The sequence below is a fragment of the Microtus ochrogaster genome, chromosome 19 (assembly GCF_000317375.1).
Source record: "Microtus ochrogaster isolate Prairie Vole_2 chromosome 19, MicOch1.0, whole genome shotgun sequence".
Classification (NCBI taxonomy): Eukaryota; Metazoa; Chordata; class Mammalia; order Rodentia; family Cricetidae; genus Microtus; species Microtus ochrogaster.
In genome coordinates, this window is record NC_022021.1 from 339626 (window position 1) to 360900 (window position 21275).

The following is a 21275-nucleotide window of genomic DNA, read 5'->3' on the forward strand; positions in this document are numbered from 1 at the left end:
GTCTCTGTTGCATTTATCCCTGTCTCTGTTGCATTTATCCCGGTCTCTGTTGCATTTATCCCGGTCTCTGTTGCATTTATCCCGGTCTCTGTTGCATTTATCTTAGAATGTATTGAAGTGGAAAATGGTCTCCAGCTCTGCAGTGTGTGTGTGTGTGTGTGTGTGTGTGTGTGTGTAGGTGTGGGTGGGCGCGGGGGACAGGAGATCCAGAGTTCATACCATTTTTCAGAGTGAGGGATAAGACCTCCCTGGCAAGCCTTCCCCTTTCCACTGAATGGCCTGTTGGGCTATGTTTGTAATTCATTTTGCTATAATGAGAACCGGTTTCTGTTAGCCCGGGCAAGACCTGGAGGGTAATGGATTTGTCTGCTGAGTCCCATGTGGTTGTCTGTGGTTTGCAGCACCTTATTCTGCTACACAGAAACCACGCTGTGGAAGAGACAACAGCAGTCGTTTCAGTGGGTTACGTGTCGCCCGTGGGTCATCCGTGGCCTCTTCCTCCTTTCTTGCTCATAAGTCATAGAATCATGCTTGGCTTCCTTCCCTCCTTTATCTCTGCCACACAGCAGGCTCCCTCTCCGGTGGTGGGGGGATTGGTGCCTCTCGGAGTTCGTGGAGTTCATCTTTGTCCTCCATGTCCCTTTTGGCATAGTACTGAAGATGTGCTTACAACCCAAGCCAAGTCTACCCTCATGGTGTAGCCATGCATTTGATGGCATTTTAGTTCTCAGTGGAGAGTGGAGAATTTTCTCTATAGTTCCGACACTTTGGATCCCAGAGTGGCCTTTCATAGGATTTGCACAAGGGCACACTTTGGGCCGGGAGCACTTGTCAGTGCCATTGCACTCCAGGATCCCTGGATCCTGTGAGCAGAAGATGGGGTGGCAGGATGCATCTGTACGAGTCCTCCTTGTGTCCTGTTGTGGGTGACAAGCAACTCAGAATTGAATGATGAGCTGAGACTGTGTGATGCTGACTGGTTTAGCTGGTGACTTATCTGTGTTGTGTTCTTTTCATCTTTATTGCTATTATCAGTGTCTATCTGCTCGCATAGCATTAAATTCTTATTTATTTAAATACTTGTGATTAGGCGGCTGGAAAGATGGGTCAGCCATCTCTCACCACCAATAACATCTGTTCCAGGGGCTCTAGTTCCCTTTCTGGTCTCCTCAGACTCTTGCATACACACGGTGCACATAAAACTCACACCGGCACACACATACACATAATTAAAATAAATGAATGGGTGCTTCACACCTTTTATCTCAGCCTTTGATTCAAAGGCAGAGGCGGGTGGGAAGTTTATGAGTTTGAGACTAGCCTGCTCTATATATTGAATTTTTATCCTGCCAGGGCTGCATAGTAAGAGCCATCTCAATAAATAAATATTTATTTAATTATTGAGTAAATCAAATATACTTGTGACTAGAAAGGCTTTCTTTGTTATTGATGAAACATTTGAGAATTTTGGTTCCTATGGGCATAGTAACTACACCTCTGGCAGAGGTTTTTGTGCTTTTAAAAAAATTTTTTTTTTTTTTGGTTTTTCGAGACAGGGTTTCTCTGTGGTTTTGGAGCCTGTCCTGGAACTAGCTCTTGTAGACCAGGATGGTCTCGAACTCACAGAGATCCGCCTGCCTCTGCCTCCCGAGTGCTGGGATTAAAGGCGTGCACCACCACTGCCCGGCATGCTTTTAAAATTTTTATTTATTTACCTAATTATTTATTTTACATGCGTGAGTGTTTTGCCTGCATGTGTGTCTGTGTATCATGTATCTGCCTAGCACTCTCAGAGGCCAGATGTGGGTGCCTGACACCCCTCCCACCTCGTGTTTTTAAATTATGTAGCAGAATTATGAAAATACAGCTCATCCATTGACTGTGAAACTTTAGTTGTGTTTTGGGTATCACTGAATTGGATCAAGCTTCTTATATCTTTATCTTCTCATTAGCAGTTACTCTCTGTTCCTGCCCAATCCTCCCAGCCACGATCTCCTTTGCCTCTATGGGTTGGTCTGTTGTAAACATTGTCTGTGACTTTGTCTCCTTCATTTACTATGATGGCTGCGTCACTCTCTGGGGCAGAGCAGAATTCTACTTGGTCTTCATCCTCCATGTCTACTGTAGATTAATAGTTTAGAGGTGGATGGAGTTTTTGAAGAGTGGAATAGTATTATGACGTTTTAGTTAATGGTAAACTTTATAGATGAAGGTGGTCCTGAGGTTGTATTTCCGATGGCTTAGCCTTCTGTTTGTGGAATTCTACTCCTTGCTATTTGCCCTATGATGAAATGGTCTAACTTTGCATTTTCCATAATTTATCCATGCTGTTATTCAACACTCAGCTACACTACTGAAGTCAGTTGTGCCTCCATTGTATTTACTTGAGACAGAGAGTTGTTTTGTTGTTATTGTTGTTTGTTTGTTTTCAGTGCTGGGGATTGAAACTAGAGTCTCTTTCATAGTAGACAAGGTCACTACCACAGAGCCACATGCCTCAACCAAGGTAAATGGTTTATCTAATGCTCTAGAACATACTGTCTGCAAACTTGGCAGTGTAGAACAGTAGTGCATGTTTGTTATCCTGTTCTGGGGGTTGGAGTCTAGGCCTAACTCGGGGTCTCACAGGTACAGTGGCCCGAGAGTTTGACTTGAGGGCTCACTTCCCAGCGCCCTCATGTGGTTGTTGACTGAATTGGTTCTTTCCAGGATTCCCTCAGTTCATCTTGGCTTTTGGCTGGAGGGCCATCCTTGGTCCCTTGCCGCGTGAAATCCCAGAGCATTTCACAGCTTGCTACTTGGCTCCTTCAGAGCAAGAAAGGGAGGCAGAAGAGGGACCACTAGAGAGAGGGTTACAAGGAGTGGTTTCAGCCTGCCGTACTCATAGGGATGGCACTGGATGGAAACACCAGGGGCAGTGCTTACTAATTTGAAGTTTGCCACGTCCACCTGCCTTTCCCTGAGTATGGGCTAGCTGGTGTCGGGAGGGTGCACTGTTGATTTCCTTGGTTGCAGAGGAACTGTGGAGAAGATGCATCTGCAATGCCCCAAGCAATATGGCGGAAGTCTCTGAGCTCAGGTGCTAACACTTGGTCAGTTGCTCATTTACCTGTGAGTCCTCTCCTGCCTCCGTAGCTCTGCTCCCTCCGTAGCTCTCTTCACCCACCCTTCCACCAGGATGGTGGTGGTAGCAATTAGGATAGACTGGGTAGTATGAGCATTTCTTTCTAAGGACTCTGGAGGCTGGAGGGCTCCACAGATCTGAGTGCATGGTTGCTTTGGGTTCAGGACTTGGGAAGGGCCTCCTCCTGGCTTTGTCCTCACTTGGATAGAGAGATTTTTGTCTCTGTTTACAGGGACCTTGATGACATCGTGGGCTCCACCTTGGGTATAACCTTGGTTGCAGGGGATTAAGGCTTTACCACGAATTTAGGAGGGGACGCAAACACTCCTTCCATAGCAGTTGACGTGCTGGCACTCCTGTCTCCTCCCGCCTCCCGCCCCTACCCTCACCCTCGTATCCAGCCCTTGCTGACGGTTGCTATTCTTTCCTCTCCTCTGTTCTCTAGTTGTTTTCCTGGAACTCCACTCTGCCTGTTGGGTTTTTTTAGGTCTTATTTTTGAAAACTGTTCTCTTTTTGAATCTTACATCACTGCGACTCTGCTCTAAGTTCCTTGAGCCTTTTCCTTCTGGAACACACAGATAGTTTGAGCTGAACCAGTGTTGTCACGGAGAGTACAGGGTTCTGAGGTAAAAGTGTCTTCTGTTCTCTTAGAAGAATGATTCTCCACCTTCCTGCTGCTGTGACCCTTTAATACCTCATGCTGTGCTGACCCCAACCATAAAATTATTGTTGTTGCTACTTCATAACTGTAATTTTGCTACTGCTATGATTTGTGATGTAAATATCTTTTGTGTTTTCCCAGGGTTTTAGGTGACCCCTGTGGAAGGGTTGATCAACCCCGAAGAGGTCATGACCCACACGTTGAACTTTACAAAAGGCTCAGAATTTTTCAGATATTCATAAAGTGCAGAGATAGTTAAATACTCAGACATACCACACAGATTTAGGGTGTTGGTATTTTATTTTATTATTATTTTGCCTCACTGTGAAGGAAGACGTTTAGATATTAACAATGAATTTATCCACGATTCATTTATCCCTCAGACCTGGTAGGCCGCTGGGGTCTGTCTGCTGTTGTAAACTTGGATACAATGGGTGTTGCTTGTGTGTCTGAGGAGGGATTTTTATAGCTGTAGATGTCTTGAAAGGACACTTCTGGGTGACTGTTAAACCAAACGATAAGGAAAGCCACTGCTTTATTACGTTCACAGTTAAATGCTGAAGATAGTTTAACAACAAACACAAAGCGTTTAGTAAACGGAAAAGGTCTTTTTGTGATAGCCATGTAGTTGGGAAATTGTTAGCTCACAGTACAGCCCTTTGAGCTTAATATTACTGTGGTGTGCGGTTCACCGAAGCAGTGTCTCTGCGGATGTAAGGCCAGTTGATGGAACACTGGGATCAGAAACTCAAGCTGTTTTCTTGTGGTACCTTAAAAAAATTCATGATATTCTACTTTTCTTTGGTAATATTTTTCTTACTGTTGATGGGCATTTAGCTAAACTCTTACGTGTTATTCTTTGTGGCATGTTAATCTTCAAACAAGGATTTTCTTAAGCTTTTTCTATAATGGGAAGCTTTTGAACACTCACATGTAAACATTATTGGTGACTCCTTGTAAGTATCACCCAGCTTCAACAAAATTCACTTTCTTCTTTAGATTTTAAAAGTTGTATTTATTATTTGTGTGTGTGTGCGTGTGTGTATGTGTGTGTGCATGTTTGTGTGCACCAGAAGGCCAGCTTTCAATAGGTCAGAGAAACCGAGAGGAGGCGTGGCGTCGGCACAGCTGCATACATACACAAGAGAAGTTTTTCTGAGGGCAAAAACTGAATTCTTCATTTTATTTTTCTTTCTGTTGCTTGTTCTTACTCTCCTCTTCTTCTGTTCTGTTCTTCTACCCTGACCTTTTCTTCCTCCTCTCTGACCTCTCCTTCTCTCGCTTCTTCCTTCCTCCCTTACTTCCTTTCTTCCCAGTTATTCTCCTTGTATATCCTTCCTGCAGTTTTCCTTCTATTATATCTCTTATTTCTCTCTTATCCCTTTTATACCTCCTAAGACAAAAACTTCTATGCAAGAAAGGATTACCTCATAACCACTTTCCAAAAACAAAATCTTTTCACAGGGAGAAATCACATTACAATCACAAGTTACATGTTTTCCTTTCAAATCCATAGTCATTAAACATTTCTCTTCACCCAAGAGCAATGATTCTTTTATAATTGATTAACAAAGTTTTAAACAAGCTAAATGCATTTCAGCCCTTCTTTTTGCACTGGTGGACAGCTGTCTGCGGTTTCAGCGTAGCAGATTCATGTCCTGCTTCTGCTCTGCAAAACCTTTAAACAAGTGGTCTAGCTAACCATCTATTTTTCTTTACACACAATAGGGTCATTTAATTTTCTTGTACAACTTTGTTTTTCAAGGTGCTTACCGGGACCTGTGATTAATTCTGTAAATTACATGACCGAGGAACTCAGGCCTAACCTCAGGTGTAGGGACGTAATTGCTTTCTTTAATCATCGGCCTGGTTTCCCACAGGCAGAATTCATGGGTCTATAATACATGAAACTTCCTTGTTCTTATTTTTCATCTTCTGCAGATCTCACAGGGGAAGGTGACTTCTACCTAATTTTACCCTTTTTGTACCTCTTATTGGAACAACTTTTAGAATAACCTAAAGCATTTCCCTGATCATCTTTACTGTCTTAACCACCTTTATCTTTTAGGCTGACCCAGAAAGTCCGGTTAAATCACAGTTCAAACTAAGCACCATTGTTCCTAAAACTCGTCTGCATTATGATCTGTAGGGTTCCCAGTGTGGAGTGGAATTTTCCTATGAAACAATCACACTATACTAGATACAGTGGGATCCTTGCACATAGTAACCACACCATGCCAAACACAGGAACACAGCAGCAGCAAGCAGAGGGAGCACAGCAGAGCAAGGGACATTCTGGAAACAATCCTACTGGGGCTTTGGCTCTCCAGCATGGAGCCATCATAACTTTTGTATCTGGTAGGTATATTCCCTAAGCTCCATTGCTGACTGCAGGTCCCCTGACATGGCTACTGATGCTTATGTGTGGTGTGTGTGTCCACTCATGTGCGCAAGAGTGCACGAATGTGCAGAGGCCAGAGGTTAATATTAGGTCATTCTCCACATTCTTTTTTTCTTTTTATTTATTTACTATTTGTGTGTATGCGTGTGTGCGTGTGTGTGTGTGTTGTCTTGAGACAGAATTACATACTAACTGGGAAGCTGACAAGCTCACCATTTTAGCTACGCCCTCTGGCCAGCAAGTTCTTGGAATCCACTTCTCTATACTGGGGTTATACACATCTGTACCTATGGCTGCTCACATGGGTGCTCTGAATTCAAATTCAAGTTGAGCAGCAAGCACTTTCAACAGCAGACCATCTCCCTAATCCTTCCACCTTATTTTTTTTTTTTTTGAGGCAAAGTGTTTTGCTTTCATTGAATTTACCAATTTGACTAGACCAGGGGAGCCATGAAATCCAGGGACCCACTTTCTCTGCTTCTCTAGCATTAGGATTACAGGTATACAGACTGTGCCCAACTGTTTTACATGGTTATTGGGGATTACTCTGCCAACTCAGCCATTGGAGTAACTTTTCCAATGCAAATGTTAGCATTAGTTTTGTATTTAGATTATATTTGTGCTAGCACAAAATATTAACAACATTCATTCAAAGAATTATTTCAACGCCCCCAAGAGGTATTTATTTATATAAAGGGATTATTTAGAGGGTGCAGTATTATCAGTTCCCGTCTGAGGAGGTTTTACTGAAGTGAGTGTGTGGTAGGTTTCTTTTCTCAGACTAGTAGTTTACCAGGCCAGTGTTGTCCTGATAGACTCTTCATCTACATGTTATGTAAGAGTGAAACATAAGCCCTGCAAAATAGTTTCATACAAGAAGTCAAGGCACTATTCCAGGATGCAGGAGAGATGGCTCAGTGGTTAAGAGCACTTATCGCTCTCCCAGAGAACCTGAGTCTGGCTCCTTGCACCCGTATCAGGGTGCTCACAAACTGTAAGTCCAGTTCCTAGAGATCAGATCAGACGCCCTCTTCCCTTCTCTGTGGGTACCTGCTCACACACTTTGGATACATACAAACAGACACATACATATAAGTTAAAACAACAATAAAAGAGATTTTTTTTCCTAGTCACAAAGATTGTGTGTGCCTGGAGGCTCTGTCTTCAGGAGTTGGGAGGATCATGAGTTCTAGGCTAGTCTAGGCTACACAATAAGAACCATCTCAGGACTCTGTTTGTAAAGTGAGTCCAGGGATCAGCTCTTCGTATCACCTAGGCACTGTGCAATGTTTGTAGGGACATTGTGCCAATGCCATGTGTTTCCGGTTGGAGTCTCACCTCAATGTCTGTGCCTCCTTTGCAGATAGCTGTGGTCATGGGCTCCTGCACAGCGGGAGGTGCATATGTGCCTGCCATGGCGGATGAAAACATCATCGTCCAGAAGCAGGGTACTATCTTCTTAGGTGGACCACCCTTGGTAAGAATATTATCTTGGTTGAATGATTATTGATTCATTAGAGTTAAATATAGACACATAAGCTATTATAAGCTTTAAAAATATGGTAAGTAGCCGGGTGGTGGTGGCACACGCCTTTAATCCCAGCACTTGGGAGGAAGAGGCAGGCGGATCTCTGTGAGTTCGAGACCAGCCTGGTCTACAAGAACTAGTTCCAGGACAGGCTCCAAAACCACAGAGAAACCCTGTCTTAAAAAAAAAAAATATGGTAAGTATAATGCATCACAGAAATTTACTATCTAATAAATCTTAATTATGTGTTTCAGTGGCATTAAACATATTTGCATTATCATGTAGATATTGCCATACCCATCCCTAGAACTTTTTTTATTTTCTGCTGTTGCCTTGGCAACCACCCTTCTCTTTTTTGCTTTTCTTTTCTTTCTTTCTTTCTTTCTTTCTTTCTTTCTTTCTTTCTTTCTTTCTTTCTTTCTCTCCTTCTCTCTCTCTCCCTTTGTCTTCCTGTCTCTCCCTTCCTTTCCTTTTTTTTCTTTTCTTTTTTTTTTTTAAGAGACAGGGACACACTGTTTACCTCTGACTGGCCTAGAATTCACTATGTAGATCAATCAGGCCTTGAACTCACAGAGATCCTCCTGTCTCTGCTAGTATTAAAGGTATGTGCCATGTCTAGTCCCACCATTCTCTTTTTTTTCTTTTTTTTTTTTTTTGGTTTTTCGAGAATATAGTATTAATTTTGGGTAAAATGTTGAAAATATGCTTTTGTGTGCCTCCATGTACATAATGAAATTTTGGAAAAGACAGAATAAATGCAGAGTGGAAGAAACATGAAATAATTTTGACTTTTTGAGAATTTTGGAATGCCCTAGCTTATTCTAGAAGGTGTTTTGAGCTGGATATCATAGTACACACTGTATTCATAACAGTTAGAAAGTAGAGGCAGGAGTATCAGAAACAATAAAACGTTATTCAGACATAGAAAGGAATGAAGTTCTTCACATTATGGATGGGAAACATGTGAGGCACACACAAAAATATGATTCCATGTTTGAGAATATTTAAGGGAGCCAAATTCATGGCGATAGAAAGTAGAATAGTGGCTGTCAGGATCTAGGAGGGAGAGTAATGGCAATGGCCGCTGCTGAGTGGGAGTTGCCTCTGGGAGTGATGGAATGTTCTGGAATGACAATGACTGCACAATTTTGTGATTACCAGAAAAACCTCTGAAATGTATGGTTTCAAATGGCGGACCTCAAGGCGTGTCAGTTACTAGTAAGAGCTCATGCAAAGTAAATGTTTCCCATGCGATTTCTAGTAATTATGGAAGGTGAGGTAAACCAGAAGGAGCTTGTGTTTTAACGGTGGTAACTCTCCAGTGCTGTTTAGGATGCTAGTGTTCTCATGCTGTTTGTGATAAGCTCTTATCGGCTCACGTGCAGAAAATGTGCTCCATTTTTACCCGTGCACTGTGAGGGGGCAAACTTCCACAAGTAAAGGTACGAGTGACATTTGAGAACTTCCATTGGGAGAATTCGTGGCACATAGTGCTGGGATAACACCCGGTGTTTTAGACACATTCATTTAGGTTGACCCATGGATTCAGGTTTAACTTGACCCAGCGGCCATGGAAGCCCAAAGTCCTCCAGATCTGACCTCTGTCAGTGGTCCATGAGAGACAACTGTGTTTAGGGAGGAAGAATCTGAAGCTTCAAAGATCTGAGCATTCAGTATCCTGACCCATGTTTGTAGGCAGTTGAGAAAAGGCTTTGAAGAAAGGGATTCAGGTGCTGTTAGTTCAAGTAGCTTAGTGTGGTTGAAGCAAATGGGGGTTTGAGGGACTTTTTGCTCTCCTGGCTCCTTTCCCATCCTAACTTGCCGTTTGCTACCATGGCTACCTTCACTCTTCTGACTTGGTCATCTTCGCACCTGTCAGGGCATCAAACATGCTGTGGGTGTTCAATAAATGTTAACTGGTGACAGCCATATCCCCCTCCCCCGGAAATTAGTCAGATCTCTGAGAGTAAATATAGTATATCTGTTGTTTATCTTTCTTTATGACTTAAATATTCAGACGCCTCTTATAATTAGCTATTGTCTGGAGTGAAAGCTGTTTAGCACCGATTTTTTTGTTGTTGTTGTTGGAAAGAGAACCAATAATTGACTTCTGAGGGTGGAATAATTGAAGGTGAAAATTTTAATTGCCTTTCTGTGGAAAGATATTTTATTTAAAGCAGAGGTTTTGATACAATGAGGAATAACCATTTATGTGCTGTATCTTAGATTAATCCTTGTTATTTTAACACTTCTTTTTATGTCTATCTCCAGAAACAGATTAGTCAGCCCGGTGAAATAGGACTCACCTAACAGTTCCTGTTAGATGAGGTTGGCGTTTAGTCCTCAGGGATTTTTTTTTTTTTTTAATTTTCTTGTTGTAGCTTCTTGGGCTATAATTAAGTCATTCTTGGTTTGTTGTCTGATTTTTCTTTCTGTTTTGGCTCCATCCTGTTAAACCTTAGATTTGAGTAACTTCTACAAGCGATTTTTTTTAACACCTTAAAATAACTGGATTTTATAGCCCTGGTTATTGAATATTTGAAAATGAACTAATCACAGCCTCACCCCTGAGGAACCCATAGTATAGAGCTGGTAAGAGAAACATGTACAGATTGCTGAAATACAGATTGCAGAGCAGCATGTAAACATGTAAGTGGAATTCTTAGCACGGATAGGCCAGCGTCTTAGTTAGGGTTTCTATTGTTATGAAGAGAGACTATGACCACAACAACTCTTATAAAGGAAAATATTTAATTGGGTGGCTTGCTTCCAGTTCAGAGATTGAATTATTATCATCATGGTGGGGAGCTTGACAGCGTGCAGGCAGACATGGTGTTGGAGCTGATAGTGCCACATCTTACAGGCAACAGGAAATGGTCTGAGTGTCACTCTGAGCAAAGCTTGAGCACAAGAGACCTCCAAGCCCGCCACCACAGTGACACACTTCCTCCCACAACTTCCTCTACCTACTCCAACAAAACCATATCTCCTAATTGTGCCACTCCCCTTGGAGGGCATTTTTTTTTCCACCACAGCCAGCATTGCTTGGTTAATGTCCTAGGGTGTCATCACCGTGAGGACTCCTGCAGGCCAATGAGACCTCATCTGGTAGGTGAAAGAGGGGATCCCAGGGAGTCAGGGACGTGCTCACAACTCCAAGGCTTTAAGGTGTGTTGGGTAGCATCACGAAGAGCAGGGTGGACATCCAGGCTGCATCGTTTGTCCAGGAGCTGTGGGCAACTCTTCGTGAGTCTGGGCTTAGAATCCCCATCTGTAGACTGGGATAATATTTTGCCACTTTGCCTGGAGGTGGAATGAGAAAGTACAGTCATCTTCAGCTCTGTGGAAGGAAGAATGCAGTGAAGTCAGGCTAGGCGATATGCTTGTTAGTACCGCAGTTCATGTCTTCAGTGAACCAGTCTCACCATGGTTTTATCCTCGTAGGTGAAGGCAGCTACTGGAGAGGAGGTGTCTGCTGAGGATCTTGGAGGTGCTGACCTTCACTGCAGGTAAGGCAGGAGCCGTATTTCCCTTCCAGGATCAATGGTCATTTTGTTTGTGTAAAGGAAGTTTTACATTATTTTTTTTTACCTTGTGCTTATCTTGCCAGATCAAGCCGTAGTTTTGTTTGCCCCCACTCTGCTGTTCTGGGTTTAGATCTCTGGACTGTAGAATTGTGTTTCAAGTGAGAGTGTCAGCTGCTTTTAAAAAAAAAAGGAAGGAAGGAAGGAAGGAAAACTTAGTGTGTGTTTGTTCACGTGCATATGTGGATACACTCATGTATGTGGCTGTGTACATGCCGTGGGTACATATGGAAGTCAGAGGAGAGCCGTGAGAGTCAAGTCTCCCCCTCTGCCATGTGGGCTCTGGAAATTGATCCAAGGGCTTAGGCTCAGCAGCAGGCATCCTTATCTTCTGAGCCACCTTGTCAGCCCCAGTGTGAGCACAGGGGCCATACTAATCTCCTCTGTATTGTTCCGTTTTTAGTATACATGTTGCCAAAGCAAGCACAGTACCTCGGCTTTTCAGTCAAGCCTGAGAGGCAGTTTCTCATTAACTCCACAAACCTTGCTTGGATACCTGCTACATTTCAGGCATGGTTTTATTTTCCGGGTGCAACTGAGGGACTTGGTAGGTGACCTGTAAAGGATGCAGGAGAGGAGACGATGAAGACGATGATAGAAAATGATCTCATCCCCTGACATTGAGACAATGGAGTAGGGGGAGGAGATCTGAAACCGGAGCAAGAGGGCTCGAACGTTCTTGTAGGCCTGAGAAGCTAGGTGTGTTTGAGAGCTTGCTCAGCAGCAGGCTGTGAGGGGTCAGAAGCTTGTGGGAAGGAGCTGCATAGAGGTGGCACTTAATTCAAACTGTACAGTTCACCTTACCCTGCATGCATACAGAGGTCGTCTGTACAGGGTCTAGCTCTGGCTTCTAAAGGGCAGGTAGATCTGACCATCCGGCACAGGACGTCCTCTGCTCTGTGCCTTCATAACCCCAAAGAGCCCTGAGACTATGTGAGGAGTCCGGGGCAAGAGAAAAGATGGGTTCTTTCCTGCCATTCCTGTTGGCTAGCTTAGTCTCTGTTTTTCCCTCATTCCTCCCTCACTCAGCACTTGTTGAGGGTTGATTGATTGTATTGTTATTAGTGATACAGAAAAAAATTTAGACTAGTCCTTGTCCTCAAGAATGTACCGTTTAATTAAGCAGGTAAGAGAAATCAACGAATTAAACATTTACAAAGGAAGTGTGCAGACATGCATCCAGTCTTATCTAAAGGTTGAAAGAAAGATGGTTTTAGACATCCTAGGGTGGATTGGTGTTGTCAGCAGTGTTTAGAGACCTGCGCTGCCTGAGTTTGGGCAGAAACTCGAGTGCTTCAGGGAGCTCAGCTCTTGGAGCTCAGGGTGGTGCTGCAGAGCCTCTGCCCGGTTTCTGACTCTTGCATGAGACTGGTTGGTGATCTGCTTGGCTGGTGATGCTCCTATCTGGAGAGGCCTGGCTGAAGGAAGAATAAGGGTGAGTTAGGGCAGACGACAAAATGGATTTCCGTTTGTTGGCAGGAGTAAGAGAGAGAGGGAGTATTTGGGGATCATTAATTTTTGTAAAATTTTGGCAGTTTTAAAGGGGAGAAACTGTAGGCAGTCTATCGAGTTTCAGGGTATGGACCCTGGAATTTAGCTTCTGTTTGTCTCTCTGACTACTCTTGTGACTTAAACGAGGTGACTAACCTGTTTGAGGCCTGTCTGCTTGTGTGTAAGGTAAAGATTGGAACAGAACCTTCGTCATCAAATATCCATTAGCATTACTTTTTGATGGCTCAGCAAGTGGAGCTTGCCTTGCAAGCCTGACAGCCTCAGTTCAAGCCCTAGAACAGACTCCCGAAAGTTAAAATTGTTTTCTGGCCTCTGCTTTTGGACCTTGACGTAAGTGCTTTTGTGTACACACACACACAGACACACACACACAGACACACACACACACACACACACTCTAATAATAATGAATAAATAAAATCTACAAGACCAATGTTAAATCTGCGTGCACCTGTAATCCCAGGACTTAGGAGGCTAAGGAGGATTAATCGCCTGTCTCAATTTAAAAAGAAACACAAGGCTAGTCACAAACTGCTGTGAGTTCTCTGCCATCTTAAATGTACATTTACACCTGCTTAATCATCATTAAGAGTTAATTTTAAACAAAGATTTATGTAGTGTCTCATCCAAAATTTCTCTTTCCTGTTAGGGCAAATTTCAGGTATCTTTTATAGGGAAGTATTACATTTTAAAGGTTGGCTAAATTAGAATCTTCCTGCTGCTTCCATTTCTACTGAATCGCAGTACGGCTAGAAGTCAGTAGCTACAGCTGCCATTATGTGTGAAGCGTTGTGAACGAATTTGGATTGTAAAATATGTGTAGGAGCTGAAGGCTGCCCTGTGCTCTGGAGGAATAAGCGTTGTCTCTGCTCTTACTTAGGACACCAGAACAACTCCCGAAAGTGGGACAGATTCTCTAGACAAGACATCAAAACAGCTTGTAGTGGTTTACGCATAAAATGAACCAAAATTCTGTGGGCTTTTTCCTATTATATATTTTCTGTCTGTCTCTACGGTTTTTGGCTTTTTATTTATTTATTTTTTTTTTTTTGAGACAGGGTCTCTCCATTACGTAGCCTTGGCTTGTCCTAGAACTCACTGAGTAGAACAGGTTGACCTCAGACTCAGAGATCCGCCTGCCTCTGCCGTTGGAGTGCTGCCATTAAGGTGTGTGCCACCACACCCAGCTTGACTTTACCTATTTTTAAATGTGCTTTATTAACAAGTCTCTATCCCTCCTTTGAATGCATATTTTTCCCACATGTATGTGTGTGAATGCGGTCCCGTGTACATGATGAATATGTATGTAGAGCGGGGAGAACAACTTTGAGTGTTGATCCTTGCCTTCTGACGTGTTTATGGTTCCCTTTGTTGTTTTTCTCTTTGTCTGCCAGGCTGACCGGTATATGCTTCCAGAGGTTCTCCTGTCTCTGCCCCCTGAGTCTCTTAGCATTGGGAACACAGATGTTTGTACTGTATGCCCTGATTTTTTTGTGCATGCTGGAGATTTGAACTCAGGTCTTCACGCTTGTATGACAAGCGCTGTTACGCACTGAGCCATCTCTTCAGCCTGCGACTGTCTTTTGGGAAGACCCCACCCACACTTAGTGTATTCAAGCCTTTTTGTTTACTGGAAGAGGGAGCCTACTCTTGTGTCTGACTTGAAGGAAGTCTCAGAGAGGGATAACTGAGACTTCTCACAGCCTTCCTTGTTAAGTGGAGGCCATGGTGGCCAGTGATGCGGTCTCAGAGAGGAGAGACCACTGTAGGCACCTGCACCAAAGACTCACGGGCCTCCCACTGTGTCACGTAACTACACTGTGAAAACATGCTAGCTGTGGTTGGGCATCACATATAATTTTGTTCACGGGACACAGACTGAGCCTCAGTAGTCCTGTGAACAAGCCCTGGAGCGTTGCAGAAGGCCAGAGTGAGAAGTCCGAGGTGTGAGCCTCTAGTGCAGCTATCGCTGGTTCTAGGGCAGGGCACTTAGTCTCTGTACCTCTGACTTTCTTCTTTGTAAGACAAGGTTCATGCTCTTTCTCCAGGGACACTATGAAAATCAAGTAAGATGCCGTTAATTAAGGTGTTTAAGCAGTTAAGGTTCCTAATCATTCTTAGACTAGGGGTATTGGGGACTTAGGGTATTTAATGATGTCCATTCCCAGCCTTTGCTCACCAGCATGTGCTTCACTCTGCAGGAAGTCTGGCGTCACTGACCACTACGCTCTGGATGACCACCATGCCCTCCACCTAACAAGGAAGGTTGTGAGGAGTCTCAATTATCAGAAGAAACTGGACGTGAGTAGGAAACCTTCTGTCTTTCCTTTCCCTGTGGAGAGCTTCGGTCTGTGCCCCCGAATCCTGTCTTTAAACAGAGTCTGTTTGTCCTGCCTGTAGGTTACCATTGAGCCTTCTGAAGAGCCTTTGTTCCCAGCCGATGAATTGTACGGGATAGTCGGTGCGAATCTTAAGAGAAGCTTTGATGTCCGGGAGGTATGTGGGGAACGGGATCCAAGCCGTGAGTCCAGCATCCACCCTTAGGGTTTGTGTTCATGCACAGGGACAAGTGTGGGTCTCAGTAAGGAGCCCTATGATCCAGGAGCACTGTCTTGGTGTCGTACCTGGTCTCTGGTCTGCAGTAAATACAACTGAGGAAGGACTCTCTGTGACCGCAAGGATGCTAGGTTTGTTCATGGATGGGACTTGATGGTACCGTGGGCCGTGAGAATGATTGAGGGCAGTCACACCATTTCCAACTGTTTTTCCTCAGTGTTCTTATTTTGCAAAATAGATAAAATGTCAGTAAGTTGTTGGAAGAGAAAAACATGCCTTTTTAGATCAGTATGACATTAGCAGAGTAGACGATTATAGTTGGAGACGTTGCTATGGTGACAGGTTGTGACACAGCCTTCTCTAATCCAGAGGGACAGTTTTCAGTGTTTGCTTAGAGTGTGTAGGCTTTGATTTTCTTCAGGTCTCCATAGCTGGCAGAATAAATTTTAAATTTAGGAAATCATCTTAATGAGATTCTATGCCAAAGGTTTAATATCTTAAAGTACTTTCCCCTTGACTATAAGACGATTTGGTATTGGTTATGGAGTGGGGGGAGGGTAGCAAGCACAGAAAAAATAGAATTGCTTGTTCTGTCATTCAGAAAGAACAGCTAATATTTTGATATTTGCCTTGATCTGTTAATATAGTTAGCTCTTTATATCTGGGGGTTCTGTGTACACAGATGTCACCAACCACAACTCAGAAACCCTTGAAAGGGGTATTTTGTCTGCACTGCTCACGTACAGATGTTTTTCTTCTTATCATTATTCCCTAACAGCATAGTACAATGGCTGTTCATGTGAAGCATTTGTCTTCTGTTACTTTGTATAAGTAATCTAGAGATGACTCAGAGTTTACAGGAATAGGTACCTAAGTTATATGCAAATAGTAAGGTATTCAGTACAAGGGACTTCAGCATCTATGGATTTGGGTATGGGACATAGAACAAGTCCTCATGGATGAGGCATAGCTATATACATTTATATATAGTCTACATAATGTATTTTGGTGTATATATGTGTACACATATGTTTAATTTCCCCTGTGTATATAATTCTTTTTAAATTCTACTTTTTCTGGTGTAAATTACATATATTATTCCTTATCCTTAAAAAAAAAAGTCTCAGTTGGGCAGTGGTGGCGCACGCCTTTAATCCTAGCACTCGGGAGGAAGAGGCAGGCAGATCTTTGTGAGTTCAAGGCCAGCCTGGTCTACAAGAGCTAGTTTCAGGACAGGCTCCAAAGCTACAGAGAAACTCTGTCTCGAAAAACAAAAACAAAAAAACAAAACAAAACAAAAAAATGTCTCCAGTAATCATTTCTCTATGGCTAACTCCCAGTTCTCACAGTGGTGTCTGGCAACATGGTAGGCAGACTGTTTTTCTTTTCCTTTTGCGTGAATTGCTGAGGGTGTTGTTGTGCTGTAGAGATGTCTACAGACAGTTAAGGAATAGTCTGTTACTATGTTAAATCTTAGATTCTAGAGAAATTCCACTGGTTCTTTACTGTGGCGACATGACTCAGCTACAGACTTTAGAATTAGCTTTTAGCCAGGCTTCCAGTTAAATGCAGACAAAGAAAAGCATGGCACTCACAATCTGCCGAGATGGCTGAGAACCATCTTTTTAGAATAGCCACTTCTTCACTTAGCATTTCCTGTGTACATATTCCAAACACCAGAGGTGCGGAAGTGAGCAGCAGACACCAACCCCTGCCTCATGTGCTTTTTATTGTGTTTTAATGGAATCTTCTAGCTTTTGCTGCTTCTTGCTGGCCATTTAGTCTGTTTCCATTTTTCCTATAGTAAATAAGCCTCACAGAGAGTCCTCGATAGCCCATGGAGTTGCAGTAATGCCGGATGCTGAGCTGCAAAAGCTGGGCTTTGGGTCTTATTCTCTCAGTCAGATGCAGGGGGGACCTGACCTTTCTGAATATTGGTTTCTCCTGCTAGCATTGAGAATCTTATCCTATTAATTGTCTGCTCCTGATGTTTGAGTTCTTAAGTTCTTGAAGGTAATTAAGTACTTTATGGATAAGAGTGGTATTAGTTAGAAAGCCAGTCAGAGGTGATTTTACACTGTGACCCAGAAGAACGGCTGTGATGTGTTGATTGCTTGTCAAAAGGTTCGCGTGAAGAGATCTGCAGCACCAAAAGTTGTTTTGATCCCATATTTAGGAAAATAACTAACAAGTAATTTAAAGCAAGCTTTTGCTGTCTGCAGAGAGAGAGAGATGCTGGTATGAGCCCTTCATTTTTCAGCAAAGGAAGCTTGAGTGTTAGAGGGAAATACACACCCTCTCACATGGGTTCTGGGGAAGCGTGGAGTAGGCTTTGTGTCTAAGAGTCTTCTATTTTGGTACTAGGGCTGAAGTCAGGGCCTCAAGCGTGCTGAGCATAGCTCTACTGAAAGACTCGTGTGGCAGAGACTCAAACTCTCTAGAAAGTTCTGCTCCTTTCGGATGAACAATATATGTAACTAGTCCTTCTACTGACTCATATTAAGAATCAATAAATGTCTATTGAGGCTTAATAGTAATAAGTTATTATTTTAATCAGACGGTGTGCTTTAGTTATGACTTTAAAAGTTATCCTCTACAGAGGGTGGGGTCACGAGCAGGCTTAGGGGACGTTATGGACTGTTTGGAGGAGGGAGGCAGTGCTGGGGGTGGAACTCAGGCCTTTGAACATGCTCATCAAGTACTGCGCCCCTGAGCTGCATCCCCAGGTTTCGTGATTAGTCTCCTCTTGGTAGAGCTGGAGTCAGAGCCCCTGTTTGTCTCAGCATCATCTTCACAGGTCCCTTTTCCTACCAGTTCATCTCTTTCCCAGCTGTCAGACCCCTTCTTCATCTACTTGGTGGCATTGAGTAGATGGGAGGTTTTTTTTTTTTTAATAAGTAACTTACCCTGGAACGTCTGGTCACATGTGGAGCCAACCAATATTCTGTGCTCCAAGCCCTTAGCTACGCTCTGGGTTTTCATGGACCCTTTGAACCCCTGCCAAGGCACTGAATCGAGCTCTCAGCCTAGCTGCCAGCCTCCAGATTCTCTGTAGTTCTCTTATGTGCAGTCTCACTGTGGAGTTTATTCTGTATCACAGTGGGGGGTGACTTGGGGCACTAACCATGCATGTCAAGGGAAATTCAAGCGGTTTTCTATGTGGCATGGGATTGAAAGTGACATCACTGTGAATTGCCTTCCTTATAAATCACTTCAACTGGACCCTCTGAATATGGCTGAAAATGGGGGCTGACTGAGAAACCAATGATAATGGCACTGGGATTTGTCTCTACTGCACCTACTGGCTTTTTGGGATCCTATTGTCTTTGGATGCACACATTCCTAAGCCTGGATGTAGGGGGGAGGGCCTTGGGCCTCTCACAGGGCAGGGCACCTTGCCTTCTCTTAGGACTGGAGGGGGATGAAGGGGAAGGTGTGGGGGGGGGGAAGTGGGAGGAGGGGAGGAAGTAGGAATTTTGATTGGTATTATTTATAAAGTAATAAAAAAGAGGAAAAAAGAAATAAGCACGGGTACATTCAGTATTCACTGGGTTGCCCTTCCGGCACTAAAATAAACAAACAAAGAAATAAACAAATAATGACTTCACCACAGACATCCTTTCGTGATGTGATTTCTCAGTAGCCTTGTTACTTTTCCTCTTAGGTCATTGCTAGAATTGTGGATGGAAGCAGATTCAATGAGTTCAAGGCGTTATACGGAGACACACTAGTTACAGGTACAAAAGCGAAGAGGTGAAAACCAAGAACGTTTTCCGTTGCTTCCGAGTAAGTTGTCACTCGTCTCAGGGCTCCGTGCACCTGGCGTGAGCTTTGTTATCCAGAAGGGCACACACGTGTGAGTCAGCGGCCAGCAGACGCCGCTTCAGACCGAGGGTTTGGACCTGAATGGTCTCCTGCATCCAAAGAGCTTAAAATGACAGTGGCCAGATGCTGTTGCGTGGACTCTGTGCTCTGTGACTTTGTGGCCTTGCAGTAGCAGGAACAGAGAGCCTTTGTCATGCTTTTGTTCTCTGAGTAGCAATTGTTTCCACGTATTCAGCCTTGTTTCCTTGCTGTTTTACGCTGGTGCATCTGGGGCTTTTTGGAATGCGTGGCTTCACAGGAGGCTGTGGAGTGAGTTCAGTTTTTCCACAGCCTCCCTGTGGATAATTTTTGTTTTCTAAGTTTTATTTATTTTTTAATGGTATGGACGTTTGCCTACATATGTTTATGTATACAATGTACGTGCCTGGTGACCATGGAGGCACAGGGCATCGGTTACCCTGGAACTGGAGTTCTAAGAAGTTATGAGCCACCTGATGTGGGTGCTTGGAATTGAACCCGTGTCCTCTGCAAGAGCAGTAAGCATTCTTAACCTCAGAGCCATCTCTCCAGTTCTCTCTTAAGGGATGCAGTCAAACACTAGATTGAGAATGCAGGGCTGTGTGCCCTGTCAGGAAGAACAGTGTGTGTATAAGTTAGTTCTTCAGTCTAAGGTGTTGACCCTTTGAAGGTCAGCCTTTGAAGGAAACTGTTCCAAAGAGGTGCTAGACTCAGAGTAACCTTCCAGTGGAAATGGCAGAACAATTTTTCTGTGAGTTTTATTAGACTGTAAAAGGCCTGAAAATGCAGTAGTCACTCTGAATAAAACTTATCAGAACAGGAAAAGAGAAGCTACAAAAATCCAAACTGCAGCTGTACTTGGAGGCTTAGGCCTAAATCTTGGCAATTTCTCCTAGCTCAATTTATGAGTGAGAGAATGGTTCACGCGGAAGGGGAATTTATGCTTTTCTCTTTGGGTGTTTAAGTGATTAAGAGCTTTTTGTTTGATATATAGACGGGATTTGTCCGCCAGTGGTGCAGGATGTAGTCCTGAAACAAGCCAGGGCTTCTCTTCCTCCTCTAAGATGGATGGGTTGTCCCTGACATCTTCTTTAGTGTGCTTGCCTGGTACCTGCTAAGAGACTGACCCTCCTGTATCCCTGCATCAGTGACACAGCCAGTTCCCCCGTCTCTGCTCCATTGTACTGGAATCCAAGTGACGTTAGGGTCAGGGGAAGGAAAGTTGAGTAGGCTTGAAGGGGGAGAATGGACACCAGATGTCAAGATGCTCGGGTGTCTCTGCAAGCGCTTTAAGGTTTCCTCCAGCTTCCATACCCACGAGGAGGCCCAGAAGGTTTCTGTGACATCTTGGTTTTTGGTTTGGGTCAGTAGTAAAGGCCCTTCCTCCGTGGAGAGGCTGGCACAAGTGGGAGTGTGTGCCCTACTCAGCCTGTGTACCTGTGCCTCGACCCCCACTCCCACCCCCACAGGACCTACATGGAAGTGGGGAGGAGCCTGCAGGGATCGCATCAGGTGCTAGATTTCCATCCCTCTGTCGGCAGGGCAGGACTCAGGGTGGATCGCTGCACAAACCACTTGGAAGTTAATCCCTCTTCCGATGCTTCTCAAGGGTCAATACACTCAGGACGTTTATCATACATAGGCCTCCGGCTGGGCCTTTAGGCCTGAAAAAACACAGAGAATCCCACTATGTGGCCATCAAAGTGTGTTCTATCACAATTTAAAAAAAAAACATGGCAATTAAAATAAAAATCCAGGCAAGGCTAGAGTAAAGAGCAAGACCTTTCATTCAAAATTCAGCCTTCTGACCCAATCCATATGCGGACATTATCTGTCTGTCTGTCTGTCTGTCTGTCTGTCTGTCTGTCTGCCTGCCTGCCTCCCTGCCTGCCTGCCTGCCTGCCTGCCTGCCTGCCTATCTATCTATCTATCTATCTATCTATCTATCTATCTATCTATCTATCTATCTATCTGTAACACTCACTTATGGAATGCCCTTCTAAGGCCACCACCCAAGAAGATGGTGCTTGCCTGCCTGCCTGCCTGCCTGCCTGCCTCCCTGCCT

The 21275-nt window shown here is 43.9% G+C and overlaps 1 protein-coding gene across 2 annotated transcripts in view; it reads left to right on the top strand.

Annotated features, from left to right (window-relative positions):
* Mccc2 (methylcrotonoyl-CoA carboxylase 2) overlaps positions 1-21275 on the top strand; it is a 71678-nt gene that overhangs the window by 32492 nt on the left and 17911 nt on the right. For both annotated transcript variants that reach the window (XR_003377794.1, XM_005356424.2), the window contains exons 7-11: positions 7551-7664; positions 11160-11224; positions 15013-15112; positions 15212-15307; positions 19032-19104. Coding sequence is in view for 1 of the 2 variants with exons in the window: in XM_005356424.2 (XP_005356481.1) it covers positions 7551-7664; positions 11160-11224; positions 15013-15112; positions 15212-15307; positions 19032-19104 (448 nt within the window). In the remaining variant the exon portion in view is untranslated. The remainder of the gene's footprint in view (positions 1-7550; positions 7665-11159; positions 11225-15012; positions 15113-15211; positions 15308-19031; positions 19105-21275) is intronic.